At 40.4% G+C, this 25,736-nt stretch overlaps 1 protein-coding gene across 12 annotated transcripts in view; it reads left to right on the top strand.

The window, feature by feature from the left end:
• Dync1i1 (dynein cytoplasmic 1 intermediate chain 1) overlaps positions 1-25,736 on the top strand; it is a 480,988-nt gene that overhangs the window by 410,426 nt on the left and 44,826 nt on the right. For all 12 annotated transcript variants that reach the window (XM_051177158.1, XM_051177161.1, XM_051177156.1 and 9 more), the window contains 4 exons: positions 9,344-9,490; positions 13,532-13,645; positions 16,261-16,394; positions 19,133-19,277. In XM_051177158.1, coding sequence (XP_051033115.1) covers positions 9,344-9,490; positions 13,532-13,645; positions 16,261-16,394; positions 19,133-19,277 — 540 coding nt within the window. The remainder of the gene's footprint in view (positions 1-9,343; positions 9,491-13,531; positions 13,646-16,260; positions 16,395-19,132; positions 19,278-25,736) is intronic.

Raw genomic sequence — 25,736 nt, 5'->3', positions numbered from 1 at the left:
TACATTTTATGAAGGGTCAATCATCCCCACAAGAATGCAGAGTCACACTCTACTAAAGTACTCTCTTGAGAATTGTGTCTCAAATCTCTGTGACAGGAACACTGGACTCTTGTGACATACCTGGACCACCAGGTTTCTCTCTCTACTTTGGTAGATCCAAGCCTGGACACAGACATCTGTATCTGTTTTCTTGCTTGCTTACTTGTTTTAACTAAGAAAAGATTGTTTGTGGTATAGAACATGATATGTTGATATAAGAATACAATATATAAAAACAAAAAGAATACAATATATAGTGGCAAAATCAAACTATCTAACATGCATTCCTTCACGTACTTACTTTTAATGTGTATTATACAGTGAGAACACCTATATACTCTTTAGCACTTCCAAAATATGCAATATATTATTAAATATAGCCGTGAGGATATACAAATAGATCTCCTGTTCCTTCTGTCTCACCGAAATTGTTTGTCCTTTGACTGTTTGATCAACATCTCCATAAACCTTCCTCACAGACACAAGTAAGTGATATATTGGAATTCTCCAATATATGTAATAAAATATCTAATATTCAAATGTATGTGCAGAAACATTGATTAAATGCAGTACTCTCCACTTTTGACTCCACAACAGAATTCTTTAAACTATCACTACTGAGTATAGGATGTAGCCTAAGCATAGGTGATTATTTTTTCCTATAAGTCCTCTGCTTGATGGTAAAATACATGCAATCTTGGAATGACACTGACTTAGAAAATAACTTGAATGGTACCTGTATATGACAAATCTTCAGAAATCAGATGTAAAGTCACCTCACAGATTGGTAGATTATGCTTCTGATATGACATCTAGTTGTCAAGAATAAGAACTCAACATGTAAAACAAGCTTGTTTCTAATTTAAAGAAAATATAAAAAAAAATACTTAAGCTATAAAACAACCACTTATAAAATGTTTAAGTCATCAAGACTGGCCCAAGGATTATGGTTAAGATTGGGAGAAAGATACATTGACCAAAACGAGGAGTCCTCTAGATTTTTATTATGTTTGCGCATATTTCTTCAGATCAAGAGTCAAGTCATTCCTAGTTGGGCAGTGTGGTGCACGCCTTTAATCCCAGCACTCGTGAGGCAAAGGCAGGTGGATCTATGTGAGTTCAAGGTCAGCCTGGTCTACAAAGCTACACATAGAAACCCTATGTAGTGTCAAGTCATTCCTAACTATGTTGGGGCATATTGTATACAAATGCCTCCAAAGTGTGTCAGTGAACTCTAATTGCCAAGAAACTGGGGGAGAAAGTGTCCTTTGTGTCTTCAAGGTGAGACCTGTCGCTCTCCTTTTATCAACTGACAATTACTAAGTCAGACATGCTGAATGCCACCTGTAATTTCAGTACTTGAGAGGCTGAGGCTAGAAGATGGCAAGTTAGAGGCAGCCTGAGTTGCATAGCAAGAAAATATCTCAAAAGTCCGTAAATGGAAATGAATATTTAGATAGCTCACAAATATTGAGGTGATTACTATTGAAAACTAACAAAAACTCACAGAAGAAGAAATAAAAGCATGTAGAATGTAAAGTGAGAAAACCATTTTTGAAATACGGTGGTTCCAGAAAAAAAAATTACAAAGAGAATGTCAATACAATCCTACCATTCTAATTATGAATATATACCCCAAAAAATTAAAAGCATATCCCCAAAAAAATATCTTCATGGCCATGTTCATGGCAACATTACTCACAAAAGCCAAAAGGAAAGAGCAACCCAAGTGTGAGGTGGTAACTAAATTAATAAACCAAATGTGACCAATAAGGACAGTGAATTGTTAATCAGCATTTAAAAGAAAGGAAATTTCATATATGCTACCACGTGACATCCAAGGGGTGCTATGCTACCATGTGGTCTGGAAAAAGAGCCTGTGCTCTTAACCATTGAGCTATCTCTCTAGCCTTGTCGATTTTTTAAGTAAATAATTTTAAAGTGTGTCAAGAATAAGGGCTGAAAATTTCTCAGTTGATAAAATGCTTACTTGAGGACATGAATTCAGATTTTGCCTATGCAAAATCCCTGACACAAAGGATTGTGTCTGTAACCCCAGCACCCTGCAGGCAGAGACTGGAGAGGCTAGCCAGGCCCACTAATCAGTGAGCTCCAGGTCCAAGGAGATCATGTCTCAAAACAAGCAGGAGAAATGATTGAAGGAGGTATCTTTTTGTTGACCTCTGGCTTCTGCATACTGTGTGCCCACACACGTATGACCAAGATCTGTGGGACCTAAACATCTGTGCTTCCTCCTTTCTCTATCAGAGGCCCTTTAGGCATGGAAACTTGAGGGACACTCAGAAAAAAAAAGTTAAGGGCGATGATTAATTACCTGAACAATTAGCAGCCACGGCAATCCAGATATTTGTTCCAGAGATAAGGCTGGGAAGTCCATGAAGTTGGAAACATGTCTGCACACTTTAAAATTGATTCATGTTTCACATCGTGTACATCACAACTGGTCTTGGGGTCAACCCACCACAAATTTCCAGGGAGCCTCACCTGAAGAGCTATCCCAACTACCTTAGTTGATGCAGAAGGACTGTAGGCAGTGGCTCCTGATGGCATCCCAAATGAATACAGAAGGATGATCTTCTTGTGTTCTGCTTCTTGGCCTTCCCTCCTGCCAAGATTTGATTTGCCCTATCAATGCAGCTGCTGCTGCTGATGACAATGATGATGATGGTGGTGATGGTGATGATGATGATGTTGCCTTCACTGACAGGTGAACCAGTTTCCAGTCTTCCATCATAGACTACAGAGCCACTGCTCTCTTGCAAATGTCCAGGCTTCCGGGGCCAGATTGTCACTACTAGGACACCCCACTTTGTGAAATGCGTAACTTTTGGTTGTCACACATCCCAGCTGTGGTGGGAACATTTCAAGGACTGAGTTGGCTACCAGGTTCTCAGACTCTTAGACGTGATTTTAGTTGTTGTTACTATTTTAAAAGTGGCTTAGTAAATCCATGTGCATACCCCCCAACACACGCACATATATATATATATATGTGCGTGTGTGTGTGTGTGTGTGTGTGTGTGTGTGTGTGTGTGTGTGCGTGCGTGCGTGCGTGCGCATTCATCCTCTGGGAAACCCTGACTAATGTACCATACGTCCACATTTATCGTCTCCAGCTCTGTGCCTTTTTAACAAATTTCCAAAGATGTGGGGCTATCACTTATCCTTGTGTGGCTTCTCACATCAGTAACTCTCTCAGCCCTCATCCGTATTACAGCCCACACAGTACTTCCTGCCCTTTTATTGCTAACCAACATTCACAAGGACTTGCCATATATTATGTTCCCCCTCCCTGGTGGATGGGCATTTCAGTTGTTTCTGCTTTGTGACTATGATTAGCATTGCACTTATGAACATTAGTGCATAGGCTTTCATGTAAACTGAGCATCCGGTGATCCGGGTATTCGTGTGGGAGTAGAACTGCCCCATCATCAACTGTTCAGTCTCCTCAGGAGCCACTAGACCAGTTTGCAAAGCAGCTGCACCATTGCATTCCCACTAGCAGTTTGGTGAGCATTCCATTTTCTCCACATTCTAGTCAATGCTTGTAGTTTGCCTCCTACCCTTTGTGTTTCTCTCAGAGTCCCCCTTGTGTATGTGCTAGGGTTTCGCAAGTGAAAGCCATGCCAACTCCAAGGAATTCTAAAGTAGCTTGTTGGGACGGTTGACTTTCAAGTTTTGAAGAAATTTTAGAATAAGCTGCTGTGTGTGTGTGTGTGTGTGTGTGTGTGTGTGTGTGTGTGTGCAAACTAAGATGAGAAATAAAAGGCCGGCTAACTCAGTCTCTGCCAAAGAGATCCCAGCACCAATCAAGTGACAACATTGTGTACATGGTCACTCCTAGAGTTTGGAATAATGGAGTGCACACGCCAGGATAGACTGACTGTCACAAAGAGAGGGAAGACATGAACAGGAAGAATGGATCCTTTCCCTCCATTCTCCATGGGAGTGTCAACTCATGTCTCCTGGGGGCTTCATCACCTTCACACCTTCCACACATGAGCTTTTGGTAGCAACATTCTCCAATTACACGTTTCTATTAACAAAAGAAATGTCTCTGTGAGTTTTTTGGGTCCTTGCAGAAGTATACACTAGTTCAGTGGGAAGCAGAGGGATCCGATCTGCCTGCCTCATGGCTTTCTGACAGTTAAGCATTTACTTTAAGGCAAATAAAATGTCAGCCACCATTAGTCAGCATCTGGCAACAATATGGCCGTTCCATCCCTGGGGACCGACCTCTACCCCAGAAGAGATGGTACTTGAAATAGGAGAGGCTTTTGGATGCAGGACCTCCTATCGCTCCCACCCAGGCATGGTGGCTAGGGAGTGGGCAGAGTGCCACCCACAGAAGGACACGGGGAATGAGATCAAATGTGAACCTAGGGGGCAAGCTTCCCAGACAGCAGTGACCAAAGGCTGTTCACCCTCAGAATATGGGTCTGTGGTTAAGGGGGAGTCTGATCCCTAAGCTGGCCTAGATTAACTCTACAAAATGTAAAACAGCCTCCTCAACCACTTAAAGAAGACTTTGGGCTGACTGAATTGAATGCAGTGGTATACCATGAGTGACGGGAGACGCTCAAAGTGGAGTCTCCACCCTTTGGAATTCCCCCATGAATGGGGCAAAATGACCTGAGTTCTCTTGAAACAGAGGTAACGATGTGTAGCCCTCTCTAATGGGTACATCATTCTGGGGACATGTAACAATATGGGTGAGGCTGATTTGCAGAGATGCCTATAACTAGGTGATCTGCTCAAGGTTGAAAAATAGGACATATCTTCGATAGTCTCTCAGCAAGAACACCTATGGAAGACACCAACACCTATCAGTGAAGGTGGCTTGCTCCTCACATACAGTGTTGGGTTGTCCCATGTCCTGATTTGGGAGCAATTGTGCTTTTTACATAGACAAAATGTGCTGTGTGTCCTGTTAGGAAGGACTTCCCCACCTCTGTGTGCAACATATTCAGGGTTGCCAGTTTTATATCAAGCTCTTAACATATAGGCTTACCATATTTCTAGGCCTCTGATTTGACCACCAACATGGCCACATCAATGAAATCACGAACTTTGTGAAAGCAGAGTTCAACTGGGGTGTCAGGAACAGTTTACATTGACGAAACAGTTAACATCGTCCAAAAATTCTCACCAACTTCACCGCTTTTCTCTCACAGGAGCTCCTTTCTTAGTTTACCCTACTCCAAAGGCCATCCATATTTTCTTTTTCAAAATGGAGGCATTAACACCTGAAAGAATAAAATCCAGTAACTAAGAAATTTGAATGTAAGAATATCTGCACATGCGTGTGTTTGATTTCTTTGTGAGCAGCTCTGGTTATGTAGCCCAGGTTGGCCCTAAGCTCCTGACTCCCATGCTACTACTTCCCAAGGGCTGGAATGGCAAGCATGCATTAGGCCATATGTGTATTTTTATAGACCCCAAGAGAGTCAAGAAAAAAGAAAACATCCTGATTCCAATTAATTTTACCCTCTTAATGTTCCTTCTCTTAATTTAATAATGCCTTATTACAATGTTAAATGGCTAAGCTAACACACAACCTTAATGTCTGGGAGAGTGACAAATGTTAAACTAACATTAATATTAATAAAATGCTTTCCAAGATAATTGTCTTTGGAAATATGCTGCTAAAAATAAGAGCGGGAAAGAAAATAATAATAATAACCCTTTTCTTTTTTTAGACGTGTCAACTCCTTTTCTTGAGACGCATTTTTCTCCTTTTTACCAGACAGCTGTAAGTGGGTGGGTGATACCACCATTTGCGTTTTTCTCTGGCAGTTAGTAAATTCCCCGACAACCCAGGCTGTAGCAGTAGTGAAGACAGTAGCTTCATGAGCAGCAGGGGGATGCAGATGTCTCCAAGACCCCCCTCTGAGCATAGCTGATGCAAAATCCCCCAAATCTGAAGAGCTCTCAGAACTTCCAGAGCTGTGGGTGGAGTCTAAAGGAGCCTATGCTTTGGGATGAAAGGTTTAAAAAACAAAAAAACTTAAGGGCAACGTGCAGACGTTTGCCATCCCTGCCTCAAACGCTGGTGGATTTAAGAACTGCTCAAGAAATGACCAAATTCTAACCAAATTTTACATGTAGGCCATTAAGATCACATCATTTCAGTGTTTCCATATGAGTGGTAATATCATATCAAGTGTGGCAAACCCTGGAGCTGTTTGCTGAACTTTCTGTATGTAAACCTATAGGTCATGTGTGTCAAGGTGGATGCACAAAGAAAGAAGACAGATTGTTTGTAGAATGTACATTTATGTTGCTCATCACATAATGTTAACGTGTTATGATTGGGGTGATGTGTTCAATAGGAGTAAAGTTGATTAAGGTAACCATACTTCAATTTCTGAATATCAGAGGAAAGTGACAATGTGTGCTTTTAGTCCTCTTAATGATGCCATAAAAACTGCTTTTCAGAAAAACAAAGTTAATTGTGGTGATTGGTCCCACACCCCAACATGGGGTTCCTCTTCTGCAACATTCACTTGATGGTTTACTGAGGTTAAATAGAACTCTGGCTCTCAAGCAGGGCGTTATGATACTGGGAAAGTTCTGAAATGATTTAGCAAATGAAAGAAAGAAAGAATGTACGAATGAATGAATGAATGAATGAATGAATGAAGATGGAACCAGTGAATGAATGGACAAGAGGGTATTAGTTCCAGCCCATGGAGTAGATTTTAATTCATTGTTAGCTCTGTCTGTCAGTTTCAGAAATACCTCTTACTGATTGTTCTCCTCCAGTTCATTCCAGCAATAAACTGTGTGAGATTTGCAGGAGAATTTGCTGGGACTTAACTGAAACAGGGAAGCAATCAAGTGGTTGAATTCTGGGTTTTTCCAATTGAATGACATTCCTTTATCCATATTGATTTGGGCTTTCGTAAATTCAATTGGTGATACCACCTGGATGATTTTAAGACTCTCTGAAGCTTTTTCTTTTTTCTTTTTCTTTTTTTTTTTTTTTTTAAGTTTCCAACATAGCTCAAGAAGCATAAGAATTTCATCAATTGAAAGCTAAGAATCATTTCTGTGGGATGTGTAAAACAAGAAGCTGACCAGCCTTATGTTCTTTTTCTTTAATTCGGCATCATTATTCAGAGTTATTCTTAGCTTTTATGAAAACCAGATTGGGGCATGGGCATGTTCTCTGTCCAATTGTGTTCAAGGAATTGGATCTGAAAATCATTCAAACTAGGAAAACATGACATTGAAAAATAGCCCCGTTCTTTCTTCTGCCTCAGAGTGCTGAGAGAGAAGGCACTTTTCTTTTGGACTAGGGAGTCTTGTGAGGATCAGATCAGCTTTTAGTTATTGTTCTTACCAAGAAATGGACAGTTTGTGCGTGATTTGGTGATTCACACCTTTGATGGGAGCACTTGTGAGGCAGACACACAGATCTCTGAGAGTTCGAGGCCAGCCTGATCTTTATAGTGAGTCCCAGGACAGCCAGGGCAGTATAGTGAGAAAGACCTTGTCTCAAAACACCAAGAAAGAGAGGTGGGGAGGGAAAGAAGGAGAAGGGGAAAGAAAAGAAAGAGAGAAGGGAAGGACAGAAGCTGGGTAGGAAGGAAAACAGAAAGTTAGGAAAGAAAGAGGAAGGGAGGGGGAGGGAGGGATGAAGGGAGGGAGGGAGGGAGGGAAGGAGGGAGGGAGGGTGGGCGGGAGGGGAAGTTCAGCTTTCCAGTCAAAAGCAAGCCAGTTTCCCTTGATCACTACTCTATTTATTCATTATAGCGTTTTGATGCTTGTTTGTTCAAAATCTGTGCTTTTCCTGCCGTCCCTCCCAGTCCAGTCAGGTAGCAGACTGTTCTTCAGCAATCTTCAGTCCACCTTTATTATCTCATTGCTCTGAAATGCATTTCTTTTCTTCTGTATCAATTTTACGCACACTTCAAGGCCTAATACATCCCCTTCCATGAAGCCTTTATAAGTACTCTGCTTTTTCCATAATCTAACTGTCTTCCTCTCACTAAAACTAATCTTCCCTGAGCCTTTACATGCTAAACACACACACATGCACACGCACACGCACGCACACACGCACACAGACCCCTCTGGTTTAACGGGATCTGGTATTACAATCATGGTTACTCCTTTAGTAATAAGCTGTATCCTGCACCAGGATGGTGCACTCAAGACACAACAGATAATCAAATTCCACTATCTTTATTTGCCAAGACATGTGACTGTCCTCACAATGGTATCTATAACAAGGGACACTTTCTCTATTTCACACTAAGTTACTGCCTCCATAGCAGTGGCTCAGCTCATCTGAATTTGTGTTCCTTCCATTCCCATTAGTAGAGCTCACATCTGTTAGGGCATTCACTGTGCCTTTATTTACATCTTGGTATAATGCCTTCCTTCTACATAGTAAATCCTCAGCAACTGTTCATTGAGTTTAATTGAAGAAGTGATATGTGTTTATTGAAAGCACTACTTCAGCTTATAAATGCAATATGGGGAGTGTTCCAGAAATCAAAAGGAATGTAGCAGATGTGGGAGTCGTCTGGCTTCAAGTGCCTCAACTAAGTTGTTTTACATGAACTTCAGTGCCAAGTAGTCTTTTGTGGAATTTCAGAAGCCACACTGTGACATTATGACAGAGCATGGTCAAGTTGGATTGAGGTCCATTTCTGACTCCTTGTTAAAATAGGCAAGGGATAGCATTAAGAGTTGTTTGAAGTAGGCAGGAGAAGGTCGTAGGGAATGCCCATAGGAGGAACTTTAGTAGGAGCAGGTTGGATCCTTCTGAGGTCAGGATACATCCTAGAAGTCTATATTATGCCAAAAAAGAAGAAAGAAAAAAAGTGTTAAAATTCTTGAAGCTAGAATCACTTTGCCTCTGTGCTGCATTCAGAATAAAGGATTGCTTGGTTGGGGTCCCAGTCAGGAATTAATAGCGTTTCTATCACAATTTTACTCAAGAGATGGAAAATGTCTACAATGTGAACTTCATTAACCACAAAACAATGATGTGTTTAAGATAGGTTTTCTGCCTATTTGACAACATAGCCAAGACTTCAAATTTCAGATTTCAAGGGGGTAAGCCATTGGTTGACCTCTAAAAAAAATCTTGTGCTAGTGTATAAAATGTCCTTCTATGTATTTCACAAGTCAGATTTACATTGTTTTATGTCTTCTGGGGGGAGGGGGAGTTGTTGAACTTGTCTGACGGGCTGTTTTCTATCTAGGAAGAAAGCAGAGACAATTCAATGACCATTCACCATATTCACCATGTTTCTTTCCTCCCACACAGTCCTCAGTGATGTCAGTCTGCTTTGCCCGTTTTCATCCTAATTTGGTGGTCGGTGGCACCTATTCAGGCCAGATTGTCCTCTGGGACAATCGCAGTCATCGAAGGACCCCTGTCCAGCGGACCCCCTTGTCAGCTGCTGCACATACAGTAAGTCAAGTTTTTACCATACTGCTGTCACTGACCCAAGCCCCAAGAGAGGAAGCAGCTTACAGAGCAACAGTGTTAACTGAGTTAGAGGTGACCAATTTATAGGGCCTGCATCCTAATTGACTACAATATGGCTTAGTGAATAGCAGATAAAGTGTGATGCTGCATGCTTCTAACCTAGCATCCTAGAGGATAAGTCAGGAGAAATCCAGCTTTGAGGGTATCCTGCACTACAGAGAAAGAGCCTGCCTAAAAATCAGTGGGCTAAAGAAGCATTGGCTTATACTTGGGAGGCATAGGCAGATGGATCTCTAGATGACCTAGACCACCCTGGTCTATATATTGAGCTCCAGGCCATCCAGAACCACATTAAAAATAAAGATAAAAAACAAAAGAACAAAACAAACAAACAAACAAAAACGCACTGACTTTCAGGAAATCTTCAAGTTCTAGCACATAGAAAGAGCTCCTTTGATGTTCAGAAGCCACCAGTGAAGAAGGTTTCCTGTAATTCTCTACCTAAAGAGATGCATTTGAGATGCAAACATATTTTCAAACAGACCACAGAGAGCAAGTACCTAGTGATGGTATATGGGACATTTGCCAACAACATGCCTTTTCCATCTGCAATTTGAAAGAGTTCTATGACTTTAAATTCTGGAATGTGTAGTGTCTCAACATGAAGTCTACAGTGACAGTATAATCCTCAGGGTTAAAAGTCAACATCTCAAAACCATTACCCATAATTTAGTAGAAGAGGTTCAGCATAGTGTTCACAAGACAACTACTCTGTCATTTCCTTTAAGAGAATGACAGGTGTGAAGAGCAATTGTTAGGAGGGACAAGAAGACAGGCATGTCTCCATCAATCGCCACTACCTTGACATTCAGGGTAACTGATGTTCCTTCTCTGAAATGCCAGAATTATGCCCAAGGATACAGCCCCAGCATTGTTTCCAATTTCCTTAATATACTTGCTGCATTGTTTCATCTGCTGTCCACAAAAACCATTCCAGCTTAGGAAATGGGTGGCTTGACGCTTCACTGAGACAAGAAGGGAGGGGGGGGATTCTCCCGCTCTTGTTCAGTTTGACAATGGGAAATGGCAAATGCCAAGCCAGTCCTAATTTTGATTGACTGGGGCCAAAGACACGTGCAGGTAAAAATGGTTCTTGGGAATCTTGGGAAATTGATCTCGCCTACCCTATTTCTCCAAACTAATAACAGAAAATTGTGGCTGAAGAGAAGACCAGCCCAGTGCAGGTGTCCCCTCGAATAGCACAAAACCATTCCTTGGCTCTCTGTGGGTGTCTGGTGCATTTGTGAACAAGCTTCCAATTTTTCAAAAAATTATAAACCCAACTGTTAGAAAATTTAGCGAAAAGTTTTTGGGGGCATTCCAAACTCAGGAGTTCTTTGGAAGACTTACCATTTCTTCTCCAAGTAATGAACAATGTGGCCATCACAACTAAGCATTGTTATTATCAAGCTGAGTGGCATTGTTTCTGTTAGAAAATAAAACACAAATACATGTCCTCTCTCTCTCGCTGTGTTTTGTCTAATCCATAGCTCAAATGCGTACAGTTTGTTTTGTGCTTGTCTTTCAACTTCCATCGTTGCCTGGCTGATTGGTGCCAGGATCAAACAAACAGCAACAACAACAAAAAAAAATGTCTCTCCACAGAGGGCTTGCTAATTTCCTTTCACACCCACCACACGTGTGTATTTGGGGCAACAGGAAATCATAATTAAAACAAAATCCTTCTGCCACACAGCATGTTTATTCCTAAAATAAATAAAAACAAGCTGGCATTTCTGTTGGGAAAAAAAGTGATCTGTCCTGTTGCTGTGTTGCCTGTGTCTTTCCTTTAAGTAGAGATGTGCTTGAATTTACTCTTCTTGACTCATCTCCTCTCTGTCCTGCACCTTGAGGCTTCTGAACTGATTATAGTTCGGGTTATATGTGTTGGGTCTCAGTGGTTAATAACAAAGTTCTATTTGACTCTTGAAAAAAAACAACTTCAGGTAGTTCAGGCAGCCTTTAAGTTCACAGCAGTGTACCATGCATTTTACTAAAGAGATAGAGAAAACTGAGTTCAATACAGTGCCTTTTCAGATCAGTCCCATCAAGTCACAACAGCAGCTTTCTGAATATTCATTCACACATATTCATCAGTTTTACTAAATCTAATTTCTTAGATGAATCTGTTACATCTATTTTTCTGTTTGAGCTCTTCTCTAACCTTGGCCTGCTACAATGTTCATTCATGACTTAAGTTTGAGGACACAGTTCTTAGGATTCCAAAATACCAAAGACCTGATGGGGATACAGCCCCATCCCAACTAATCCTTCTGGTATTTAGAGACCTGATCAAGATACCATTTATCTTGCTGTACTTATGAATGTGCAGATATCAAATATCAACTATACTTACCATTGGGTGGATCTACTAATGCCAATATATAGGAAGGTGTCAGTGGGAATGTGGCATGTAAAAGACACTGGAACTTACTGCCACTCCATCAACATGGGTAGAAGATAATAGAATGATTTAAAAAAAAGTGTAATCTATCAATGCATTAATGGCTTATATCTCAGAGTATTAAAATGCAAATCATTGCTACACTTATTTCTACACTATGAGGTCAAAATGTAGATAGATAGTCCTTCATTGTTCTTGGAACTTTACCCTTAGTGAACTTTGATAAAAGACAGTGTATTCAACAGAAAATGATTGAAATGAAGAAAATGTTGAGAATTAGGTAGCCGAGAAAGATTTGAAGGAATTAGTGATAACTAGCCTAATGCAAGATTTGGGAATTAAAAGTGGGAGGAGTATAAAAAAGTAATCTAAAAATGTGCAAATAGTTGTATTGTTTTGACTCAATGCACTGAGTAGATCCATAGGCTTTTTTATCATGGCTACTGGAGGGAAAACTCCCAGTAGTTAATGCTCACACTGACCAACCACCCTGTAAGAAAGGTGTTGCAGCCCAGTTTGAATGACTTCTAGGAAGATGCAGCCAAGTAGCTACACTCAATGATTATTGCTGTTCTTTCTGACCAGGAGTTTATAGGATAATAACAGTCTTAGAACCATCCTTTCTGTAATACCAGCTTCCAAGTATTGAAGATTGTTTCATTGTAGTTGTGGCTAGGTATTATGGACACTAACTCATCAAGAGTCTAGCTTCAACTGTCAGATGTTTGTTCAGAGAAGCATCGAGTAAGTTGTGGTTTGGCCACTCGTAGCTGAGATGCCTGAAATCTAACCCAAATTGCTGCTAGGTTCTGCTTATTCTAACCTTCCATTTAGTGTTTAGTGAGCAGCTGCAAATGGATTTAGCCTAGTGTGTAGAAGTCTACAGAACTGGATAAGCTTCTCGAGTTCTGACAGATGCCAGTGCATCTTACATAGTTCCCAGGATGTATGTATGACCTTTGTCAAGGCTGAAACCAAATTTAAGCTTCCATACAACTCCAACTGAAAAGTAAACCTCTCACCTTAGACTTTGAAATAACAGACAAGAAAACCATAATTCTATTTCACTAAGTATATTGTTACCACCAATCTATTCCTGCTCAAATTAAACTAGTGAGTATTAACCACTTTTTAAAGATAATGCTACCAAATATTTGGCACTGATAACACAGTCCTTCCAAGACTATAGTTCTATGCCTTTGAAGACTGTTCCTTTTCACATTCGCATCGAGCTTAGATGCTTTGCTGTGTAGTAGACTTACTCATGTAACCCAAACTCCCAGGCTCCTGGCCCACAAATACTCACTTGTTCTCATTCTCTTTGGTTCTATTTCACTGCATCAAAGTTCGCAAGGTGAAGCTTTGTAAGTATTTCCATTACTAGTGGTTGCTACAGAACTTCTACAAAACTGGGCTCACAAATGGCAAATGACTGGAAGGTCCTGCACTAGCCAGATGGTGTCATTCTGTAGCCCTTGTCAGAATATCATGCTTGTCACTCAGATGCAATCATTTCTCCTTGCAGCAACACCTGACCCTCTGTGTTGATGTTTTTGCAGCATCCTGTGTACTGTGTCAATGTTGTTGGGACTCAGAATGCTCACAACCTCATCACTGTCTCTACGGATGGAAAAATGTGTTCTTGGAGCCTGGACATGCTTTCAACGCCTCAGGTGTGTCTTTTTAACCTACACATTACTGGCTCAAAGACCTGCCTGCTTAGGAACGTGTCTCCTAAAGGCCTAAAGGCCTGGTTTCAGCAGCCTGCCCTTGAAGCCAAGACCAATTTCCTCTACCACAAATTATGTCATTATTGTAATACACTAATCCTTAGGTCAGTTTCCAATGAAAATGAAATAATCCATCTTAAAGCACATTGATTATAGAAGTCCATGTAGTGTGGATTGTACTCACTGCAGCATTGGGAAGCAATGCAAATGAGGTTGGAGATCAGCAGACCAACCCCTTCTGGGGACTTGGCCTAAAGGAAAAGTATCCCAGCAAAACAGAAATCTAGGCTGATGCTTGTTCCTGTGCCCTAGACAACCGCCTGTTTTCCTCTCTGGAATGTTTGTGAACATGGCTCCTGCCATTCCTTGCTCAATAAGTGAGAAGTCGAAAATGAAAAGGTTCCAGTGTTTCCAAACCACTACTGATCACAGCAACTGAAGCCAAACAAAGGATTGGAGCAGGGAAGAATGCTGGAGGCAGCCGTCTGAGCGCCACTTTCAGAGCACACACATGTGACGTGCACATGTGTACAAGCATAAATGCAGACATGCTCATGCTTTCCACATGTCTGTGTGTGAAAAAAATGTAACATGCTCCCCCAGCTTGAAACCATGAAAAATTCATCAGGATAGTCTTCAGCAGATATATGAGAAAAATCATAGAACTATCCAGAAAATAGTCCCCAGTCTCACAATTCTTTTCCCTCTTCTAGAATGATAGCTTTAGAATGTCTCCTATTCAATTTTGAAAAGGACTAATTTCAAGATATATGAGGACATGTGGAAATTGTAAAGACTCCATTTAAGTCTCTGCAGATGTAGAGAACACTAAAGTTTTTCACATACTTTAGGGGCGGGAGAGAGGGAGAGCTAATAAACAGGTCACAATTTAGCTTCCTGGATTTGTCGATCTTTATACAGGCCTGCAGTTGTATGCGAATAGTTTATGGTTTCGTATTAAAATTCTCAGCAATGTGTTGTTTTCTTTTAAAAGCCTGGAGATTATAAACAGATATCAGAGAAAACCCTCTACTTGAGAGTTTTTAATTGCCCATTTTTGCTGATTAAGCATGTGTTTAAGTTAAGTCAGTGGTGTGGGAGCTCTGAACCCATTTTTTGTTTTTATGTTTGTTTGTTTGCTTGCTTGCTTGTTTTTAATTATTATTATTAGCATGCCCACACATGCCTGGCTCTACACAGAGATGGAATATTTCATAGTCTTGTCCCCATTGAGGGATAAGTGGGACATCCCACAGTTGCCTGCCTCTCTCCCAGTGCCACCCTATCCCAGTGAGTGGCCAACATTCATTTCCTTCCTCACCACTAACTTTAGAGATGGGGCAGAACATCAGATGTCTCTATTGTCTGTGTTACTATCAAGGCATGGTCCCCTTAGTCAGCCTGCTGCAATGTGGTGGTGTCAATGAATGGGCTGGATTACCTGGGTCAGGGTCCCTGTGACTATACACCATCAGCCAGGGTTTGCAATTCATAGATTTCCAATTGATAAACTCTGTGGCTAAAATTGCTTGGTTGACTTGCACAGGAAGTCAACCTTAGTTCTCATACAATGCCACCAACAGTTTGTGCCAAGCTTCAGATACACAAAAATAGGCTGCTTGATATAAATAGCCAGGAATAATGAGGGGCATTCCTGATATCACCCTGCATTGTCATTAAACTGAATTTAACAGAGTATCTTCCTTAGACACTTATTTTAAGTTGTGTGTCTGTGTGAGTGTATTCTTAAGTTGTGTGTCTGTGTGAGTGTATTCCGTGTGTGTGGAGGTGTCATGGAGGTCAGGTGATCAGATCCCCTTGAGTTGGAGTTGTGAGCTGTCTCACACCGGCTGGAAATGGAATCCACGTCCTCTGGAAGAACACTCCGTGCCCTTCACCACCGAGCCATCTTTTCAGCCCCAGAAGTATGTCTTTTGAACTCTCTAAATTTAGCAGAGCTTTACCATAATAAAGACTCATGGTCTGAAGCAATTATTTATATAACTTTCTTCGTGAGTTCAGAGCCTATACACCCAACAGCTACCATTCATGGGGTCTACTTCCTGTTGGATTCTGCTTTTCATGACCCAAGTGACAATTTCCTGGTCTCAGTTCACGGAGGACCCACAGTCCCTCTGTGACAAATGTGTTTAGTACATCGGATATTAATACATGTGTATTCTCACGAACAATTGGTTTTGAAAATGTTTGTAAATACAAGGGTATTGTGTGTTTTATTAAAGCCTGGAGCTGACAAGCGTAATCATTACAGTATTATCTTTAGTTTCTGCACCATTAGTTTCAAAATTCTCACCTGTCATCTCTGCCTGACTGGGGAAGCAGGGGCTCATGCTGATGAAATCCAGCCGGCCTGAAACCAGAGACACTGAGCAGCCTGGATGTCAGGGGCAGTAGAGCCTGGCTTCTAGCACAGTGGGGGTCTTTTGTAGCACTGTGCGAAAAGCAAACAGACGATTTAGCCAAATGATTTTTCCATGCTATCTTTGGCATGGCGAGGAGTTGACAGATGGAAATGTAACCACACCATGTTTTGGTAGGAGAGCATGGAGCTGGTGCACAATAAGTCCAAGCCTGTTGCTGTTACGGGAATGGCTTTCCCGACGGGAGACGTCAACAACTTCGTGGTTGGCAGTGAGGAAGGTACTGTCTACACAGCTTGTCGTCATGGAAGGTGATTTTTTCTGTTTTCTTTCTGATGACACGGTCTTCATTTTCCAAGTTCTTGCCATCTAGATTATGACCACCTTGCTTTGTAAGATAGTTATTTCTGCACAACCTCAAATCTATTAGCTTAAAGCACACATCTGTCTGGGGCCCTGGTGATTTACAAACCTATGGATGCTTCACATTACCTTGAAGAGAATGTCCGTCTTCTTCACAGAGCCTATCCCACCCCTGATTCCTTGCCAGTCTCGTTTTCATGCATACCATCAGGCTCCAACCATGTACCCCTCAGAGATTAACAACCCCCAAATCCTGCCTAAGCCTGTGTGCTTTCATCAGTCAATGCCTCTGGTTTTTTACTTGGTCTAGCACCAGATACCATCATAAGACTATACTAAAGCGCAAGGTACCTATATCCTTGTTGAGAGTAAAGACTGATGCAAAACTAGATAGTTGCTTAAGAGCCATCACAGCAACTGAAGTAGAATAAGCAAGAGAGAACCTTAGCCAGTCATGCTGGTTACTTTATATATTCTTCTACATACATCTGCAATAGCATCCATTGTGTTTTGTTTCAATCAGTCATTCATCAGTCATTATTCTACCATATTTCTCTTGTTAAACTGTTTCCATTTCATCTTTGATTTCCTGCCCCAGACCCTGGCACATGCTTATTAGGTGAAGGGCTGAAACTTTAAATAAGAAATAAAGAAATGACAGTACTTAAATAATGAAAGAACACGTAGACAGGTGTTATTTAAAGCTGGATCTTTTGAGGGGCGGGGTTCAAGACAGGGTTTCTATATATAAAACAGTCATGGCTATCTTGGAACTCACTCTGTAGACCAGACTGGACTCAAACTCAGAGATCCGCCTGCCTCTGCCTCCGGAGTACTGGGATTAAAGGTGTGCACCACCACCACCTGGTGCCACTACCACCTACCTGTCTTGGAGGAAGGGTCTTAAGGTACTTTTGGTTAACCCGATTCAGCTACAGTCTGGGTATGTATACTCAGAGCATTTATGAGCTGGAGTGTACATTATGATTTTCTTCCAGATTCTTAAGCGAGCCACCTTCTAAATGATGGGTATTTTTATTTTGTGGCTATTACAAACAGGCCCAGAATATGAATTGTTGTCCAAAAGAATGTGCCTCTGACTCACACCACAAATGTCTACTAAAAGTTTGATTTTTGCTTTTGACATTGGTCCTTCCAACTGAACCATAAAATGCAAATCTTGGTAAGGTCATAAAGTAGCAAGTGTCAGCTCTGTAATAATGTTAAATGGGTCATTTAGGGCTGCATGGGGGGGTCTATTTTTTTACCTAATGTAAAGTGCAAATCCAATTCCACAAATTAAATGAGGTCCTCACTTTGCACCCTATAAAGCCTCTCAGGATTCTGCTAAGAATAAGTGGAGCCTCACCAGGGGCCACTTCACAGATCGGCTGCCTCTGCTCAACAGGGCATACTTTGCTGAGTCCATGTTGGAAGCGCTGTTAGCAGTTTTACTGAGCTTAATGGCTGAGTGCTTGTCACGCGGAAGACACTCAGCAGTGCTTTGCCCATGATTCCAAATCTTACTCGGCACATTGACACTTATTGGTGCTCCGGACCCAAATGTTTTAATAACTGAATTCATTCTTCCTTTAGTGACATAATATTGAGATTCCACTATCCCTACATGTTTGTCATACTTATAACCTCATGCATATGGATCTTTTAAATATAATATTGTGGGTATATATTTCCTAAGCATTGCCTGATTGTATATGACTGCATGCAGACTATTATGTAATAAGAGAAGGCTGGAAATAATCCCAGCTCAGTTAGTTAAATAATCCATGAGTGAAGAGGATTTATAAAATGTGCATCCTTATTTCCCAAGTGTGCTTTTTTTAAAGAGCATAAGTTTTCTCTTTTTCCTTTGTGATTTAATCCGGCAAACATTTATAGAGTATTTATTGTGTACTAGACACTTCACATCAAGAAATGTAAGAAAGCTAGCCTCATGGAATTTACAAATTGAACCTCTGATCTCTCTTCAGTTTCCAGTGGAATGAAAGATCTCTTTTCTGTATTATAGACATACCATGAGAATTATTCTGAAGCAACAACAGTTTTCTTCATATGTTACATTTTTTTAGATGTGTCAATTTAATTTAAGAAGTTTCCTTCGAGGTTTAAACAACTATTCATTCAAAGAGTTATTGCATTTTATAGAAAATAAAGTTCTTAGAGGGCACTCAAATAGAGCTTGGGTATCTCAGGAGTTGCTGCATCATTAATAAGAAAACTCCTGAGAGTCAAGTGCATTTGTTTCCCCACAACAGTGTCCCCAAAATAACAAACTCTGTAAGCCCACCAGAAATCGATAAATAATAAAAATTTTTCTTATTAAATGCTTAAGATTGTTTTTCTGTCAAAATTGTTGTGAAAATGGTTTTATTCTTGACCGTGTGTGATTACTTTTTGTTTAGTCACTTTTTTCTTTTAATTTTGAGGTCATAATTTTATTACATCATTTCTCCCTCTTAAACTTTAAATATACCCCTATTGCTCTCTTTCAAATTTGTGACCTCTTTTGTTATTAATTGTGATTATATGCAAATATGTATGTATATATGTGTGTATTCCTAAATACAGTCTGCTCAGTTTCTTCATTCAGTTTACATGTATGGTTGTTCTAACAGGGTTGAGCTTTGCAAAGATCACTGAAACGCTCTATGTTTGCTCTCCGCAGCAAAGCAGGCATTGGCGAGGTCTTCGAAGGTCACCAAGGGCCAGTGACGGGAATTAACTGCCACATGGCTGTGGGCCCCATCGACTTTTCTCATCTGTTTGTCACATCCTCATTTGACTGGACTGTCAAACTGTGGACCACAAAGGTAAGGATGGCTGGATAGAAGCTGTCCCATAGTATACAGGGGAAGAGGATGTTTCCCTCTGAGGAAGTGGCAGAGAGAAACTGGCATAGAGATTCAGAGAGCCTACTGGGGAGCTCCATCTGTCCAGGAGCTAATTGAGACTTTAAGGTCTTTTCATAGCCCATACTTACTGTAAATATTTAAGTTATAGTTGAAAACAGGCCAATTGTAAAAAAAAAAAAATACTGATAAATCCAAATCCAAAGTCCTCCTTTACAAATGCTGCTCATGTTATCTCTCTGGGATCTGTAGTATTTGCTTACACACATTCATGGCTACGATTTAAAAAAAAAAAATGTTTGTGTGGTTTGTCTCATCATTTGATTTTTTTTTTTTTTTTTTTTTTTTTTTTTTGGTCTATTTTGGTTCCTTGAGACTTTGGAGGTTTCTGAACTGGAACATGGCCCTGTGTTACTTATGCTTTAAATGTCATTTGTGCTTTGACAGAAAAAAAAAAAATCAACCTGAGCAGTGGTGTCCCACACCTTTATCCTAAGTATTCTGGAGGTAGAGGCAGGTAGATCTCAGAGTTCAAGGCCAACCTGCTCTACAGAGTGAGATCCAGGACAGCCAGGGCTACTCAGAGAAACTCTGCCTCAAAAAAACAAAACAAGATTATGTTCTTTAAAAAAGAATCAAAGTTCATCTGGAAGAAAGGTGCAGCGGCGTAGAGGATGAGGAGTCGTGGCAGAGATGGAAAGGGAAGGGATGAAACACACAGAAATGGGTGATTGGTGATTTGATGGGGAGGATTGTAAGTTAGAGTCAGCAAAACCCAGGGAGTCTGGAGAGGTGCCAATCCACCCATATAAAGCTCTGAGTTCAGCAGGGCACCCTCTATCAAAATACTAAGGTGGACAGTGTTTTGCCCACACCCAACAGCAACATCTGGCCTTCACATAAGCACGCACAAGGGCGAGCACACTTGCACACACACATCCACACATCCACACAGACACGTCCTGACACAAAAGAAGTTAGTGACCTATGGTAGCTTTCACTGCTTGTAGTGCAGTATGCCCAGGGAAGGATATGTTGGAGAAGGGTTTTATGGGAGCTAAGCTTAGAGTACCTGGAAGGTGCCGTGGAAGAAGGCCTTCAGCAAGCCATTTGCTGCAAGGGACAGGAGGAGGAGGGTCCTGGGCTGCAGCTGCATATCTAGTAGCAATCAGAAGAGCAATGACAATTGTAGTCACAGGAGAGGCCCTGGAAGGAAACATGCAGACTTGGTGGAGGAGGGCCTTGGAGGAAGGCAAGAGATGTGGTACCAGAGAAGGAGCAGAAAGCAAGTCAGGGAATAGAAGACACTGGGTTTGTGGTGTGTGTGTGTTCATGGGTGTTCAGGGAGATGGCAATATTAGGATGACAGAAGTGGTCCTTTATTGTCTGGGAATATCCACAGCCCCGTTTATAAGAGAAACTCAAATGAAATCCACACTCAAAAGTCTATTTTCAAACGTCAGGTGGAAAAAAAAAAATCTAAGGATTTCCTATCTGAAAGCAGTCAGCCATTCTTATACATCGGTTCAGGAAATGTACAATGGTACAAAATCCTGGGGAATAACTGGAAAGATCTAAAGATACTTCAGACCCTAACAAGCCATTCTCACATTAGGGAGTCCATGCTGTAGATAGATGAGCCAAATAAGAAATGCTGTCTGGTGAAGAGCAGTTATTGAAATACCAAACAAAGAGCAAATGGCTGAAAAATCCCATAAGTCTTCATTAATCCACTGTGAGGAGAAAAGTAGATAAAAAATGAAGACTTCTTCACACTGTTATGAGCTGATCTCTAAAACTATATCTAAATTAGAAGAGCTAGGTGGAAAGAACTGAGAATACTACTTCATCATTTCTTCTATTTGCTCATATACTTTTGAAACTTTGGAGAATGACATATATATCGATATATCCCAACCAATACAGAAATATGAAACAAATTTGAGTTTTATCATTTTATAATTCCCAGTGATTACAGTAATGGTTATGGCTGATAATATTGTAAAAATTGGAAAAAAATATGTAATTAGGATAGTAGATGTATCATTTTTGTAGAAGGCTCATACACAGTATCAATTCTGAATCTTATCAGTCTTCAGCGCCCTGAGATTATATACAAAAAAAACCACAGATGCCTCATGTTAAATAACACCACAGGTATGTAAGCAGCCCTGCCAGGCTATGTGGAAATTGACAGGACAATGGATTTAATTTCTACAACAAACTGAAAAAAAGAAAAAGAAGCAAACAAACAAAAACCAAATGTTAGTGGAAATTGTATATCAAAACAAAATAGAATAAAACCAAACTTGAGACTTTTTCAAATAATCTCAAAATAGGGTTCTTACATAGATCTGAGCTAAAACTGACAGCTTGCTTAAGAGGTTAGAAAGCTGTCAAAGACATATGACTACTATTTAATTGCACTCAAGAATTTTTAGATATGATTATGATATTATAATAATTCACATGGATTTATGTTCTAGGCATGCAAACCAGAACATTTATATAAACTATATTACTTGCTTCTCAACCTTTTAATACCAAATGAAAAAAAAAAACTTACTGGTGCCAGTGACTCAAAATAAGCCATTTAGGCAAGGGAGAGCTCGTAAATACAGATAAAAAAGATTGGATGTGTGTAGGTAATTATTGAAAGTGAGTGATTTACATGGCACTAGTGCATTTATCGATCTATGTTCGCCATGTTTGAAGTCTTCACTAACAATATTTAAATAAAAAAATAGTGAATAATATTGACAAATATTTAGAGTTGTAATATGCTTGTTGTATTTATTAACCCAAAAGACATCAGTGCTTAGGGAAAATACAATTTCTTTAAAGTGTGTTAAAGGTGCACAAATCACAATAGGTTAAGGAGTGGGTGCAAAGTCAAAAGGAACTCAAAAGCGTGGGATCTTTCTTTTCTTTTGACTATTTTAAGAGGGAATATCTGGTAGCCCAAGATGGCCTCTTAATCACTATATGACAGACTAGCCTTGAACTCCCTAGCTTCCTGCCTGAGCCTCCCTAGGCCTGGGATTACAGGCATGAACCACAATGGTTGTTGTTGTTGTAGATGTTGAAAGGCTATAAGATGCTTCTTGATGTTACTGTTATACAAGAGATGGTAAAGGAAGAAAATGAAATCTGTAAGTTATACTGGAGGAAAGCATAGTCAACGTGTCAGCATAGACAATATCCCTAGTAATGGCAAGGCAATAGATTTTGAATTTGAGCAATGACATCTATTTCGTCATAATAGAGGGACAGGAAGTACCGGATGAGATAAGTACAATTCACCAGGTTTGATGACTGAAGAATGTAAACACTGATAATGGCTATTTTGTTAACAATGTAGGAGACTCGGTCCTCTGTTGAGTAGAAGTAGAGGTACTGAAGGAAACAAATTTCAGCTACTATAGATTCAAGAATAAGAAACAAAATGTGCAAACAAAACACAAGAGGTTTTAGGCAAGGTGGCAGATCATTTGTGGCCAGAGAATGGTAATGTCATCTATCTTCAAAGCAGATTTGCACCTACAGAGGTCAGCAGCACAAATTTGGACATAGGCCAGGGAGAGCTGGAGTTCTGGACTCGAGTTGTGCCAGAATGTGATGGAAGTAAGCTGGAACATAGAACGTAGACACAGAAGCAAGAAGGCATCTGGCGTTGTAAGTTCATGCAGAAAGGAAATAAAAAGAGACAAGAAAAGCGAAGGGAATGAGGGACTGGAAACCCAGGGACAATCAAAGCATGAGGGAAGAAGTAACTGGGAATGATAGCAAGAGATCACTATGGGAAAGTAGGATGTTTGGATTTAGTATTTTATGAACGCCTGACTCCAAGTGAGTTTTAAGGAGCCATGAAGGACGCAGCTGCCCAGAGCTGAAATCTAGTGGACGGGGGTTGGAACTATGAAGAGACAGAAGACAAAGGTGCTGTGACACTGTGGTTTTGGAATGGGTCAGAACAATGACTAGACTAGGGCAGAAAGGGAGACTGTGATTATTGCAATGTCTAAGTCTTCAGTGAGGCAAAAAAAAAAAGTAGAGGAAGGTGGCTGGCCTTTTAAAAGCAGGATTTTCCCTAGAGCTGAGAAGCAGTGATTGAAAAGAGAACACACAGCTGCTACTTGACCACAGTCAGCTTAACTAAGGCAGGAAGGAAAGTCTTCTGTCAGTCTAGGATTCCACTGAGGCAGGCAGTAGAGAGAATTACCGACTGGAAGATGGAAGACACAAAAAAAGCATTTCCTATAAAATGAGTGACAGGGATGCTGAGCACGTCAGAAGCATCTGGAGAAAGGGGAAATGAACTGTGAGTAACTGACTTAGGGGAGAGACATACTAATAGAAATTTCTACAAAAAGTCCTATGCAAACCTACAAAGAAGGGAGGAAGTGGGGTGGGGCTTCAGCTCAGACCTGGAATTCTAGCAGAATGAGGACAACTTGAAGGGAGTGGAGATTAAAACACATTACACATCCAGTCCCAACCCCAGACCCGACCACACCAAGTGCCATTATTAAACCGCTGTCAGGGAAGACTTCGCTGGGAAGCAGAAACTCTGTTGGAGTGGTTTTCCTCATAAACAGAGGCCCAGGCTGCATTCCAGGCAGCTGAGTCAACACATGCATAGGCAGACATTTTTATCCAAAGGCTAGAAAGTAAGGGTCCAGAAAGGACACAGACACACCAGGCAGAGCCTAGAAAGTAGTCTAGACAAGGTTCTATAACGTAACTATACTTGATATTAATTTTTACTTTATTAGATGATGGTTAGCCATGGAGGGGGGCATGTAATTAATTGAAATTTAATTTTAAGAAATGAAAGGTTCATTTGTATGGGCAGCCCACCTCAACATGTATTGAGCTAATACTGCATTGAACTAATGTTTTAAATGTATTATTAATCCACTGAATCTTCACCATGAGATTCTGAGTTGATAGTATCTCATTTTATAGAACAACTGTAGGGAGGGAGATTTATTTTTTCTTACAGTTTCGAAGACCGTTCATCCATCTGAACGGGGAGTGGAGACGTTCATCTCATGCTATTGAGGAAGCAAGGGAAGGGATATAGGGTGGGCATGTGCGAAGCTAACACACCTTATACCTGCCTGGTGACTTACTCTTCCAGCCAGACCTCACTCTGCCTTTCACCACTCACCAGAATTCTATCAGATTACCAATTCCCTTGAGTCAGAGCTCTAGTGATCTAGTTGTCTCTAGAAGTTTCTAGAGATGTGCTTTAACAGTCTCCTTGGTGTTTCTCAGGTCAATCAATAGTCATGTCTAAGCATCACAATTCTCTATTAAACCAGAAAATGTTTTAAAAAGTAACAGTATCTCAAAAATTTACTTATTAAATTTTCTTAAAACTATAACTGTAAATAATCCTGGTAAAAATAGCTAAGTGAAAAAAAAAAGAAACCCATCTTATTTTGAAATTATTAATAACATAGTTATCAAACTACCTGTGGTACACACCTATAATTCCAGCCTCCAGGAAGGAGGAGGACAATTAGTGCAAGCCACACAGAGAGACTCTGTCTCAAACAAAATGTAAAATAAAGTAAAGGCCAAAAGAATAGTTTGTAAGTAAGGCTTTGTTTTGGGGGGTTTTGTTTTGTTTTGTTTTTTATCTTATTGGCAATGAACTTTCGGAGATATTTACAAAAGAGAAGGAAACGACAGGGGAAATCACCCAAGTCCATCTGTACATATATTTAGGGGGTGTTTAGCAGTAAAGGCAATAAAATTAATGACATCATTTTATCTCATTTGACTTATATTTATTATTTATTTAATTTAATGATAGGGCTAAGGATTGAACCAAGACTTCACACAGGCTATACTAAATCCCATTTTATTTGTAAGCACTGTGATGTGCCCATTTTTTTAAATAATATAATTTGTTCACTATCTTAATAATCAGTATATTTTGCCTTAAACTCTTTGCAAGTTCTTATAACGCAGGAGTGAGTGAAACAAATGATCTGACCTCCACCCCAGGAGTTAAAGACTAAACTATAAATAGATACAGAAATGTTATTGTTATGGTTAGTGAGATTATTGGCAAAATATTGGAGATTTCAGTAGATGGTGGAGTAGTCAGCTGAGTACTTACTAGAGTTTGGAAAGCCCAAACAGTGTCTGCTTTCTACCTGTGGAGACCATCATGGGATCTCATTCTGTGTCCCGTCAGCATCACCTGGTCCTGTTTCTCTATTTACCCGACCTCCCTTCCCTCCTAGTTACCAAAACAAAGCAAAGCATAAATGCCCATCCTTGACCTTGCTTCTTTTTCCTGGCCTGCCCAGCACCTGCCTTTTCCCACCAGCCTGCAGCATCAGCATCTATAATCTACCTTTGTCCCCCTGACCTCTGATAGACCTCTTCCTTCAAAAGTCACCC

Source organism: Phodopus roborovskii, unplaced genomic scaffold (assembly GCF_943737965.1).
Source record: "Phodopus roborovskii unplaced genomic scaffold, PHOROB, whole genome shotgun sequence".
NCBI classification, from domain to species: domain Eukaryota; kingdom Metazoa; phylum Chordata; class Mammalia; order Rodentia; family Cricetidae; genus Phodopus; species Phodopus roborovskii.
This window is presented reverse-complemented; position numbering and strand designations above follow the sequence as displayed.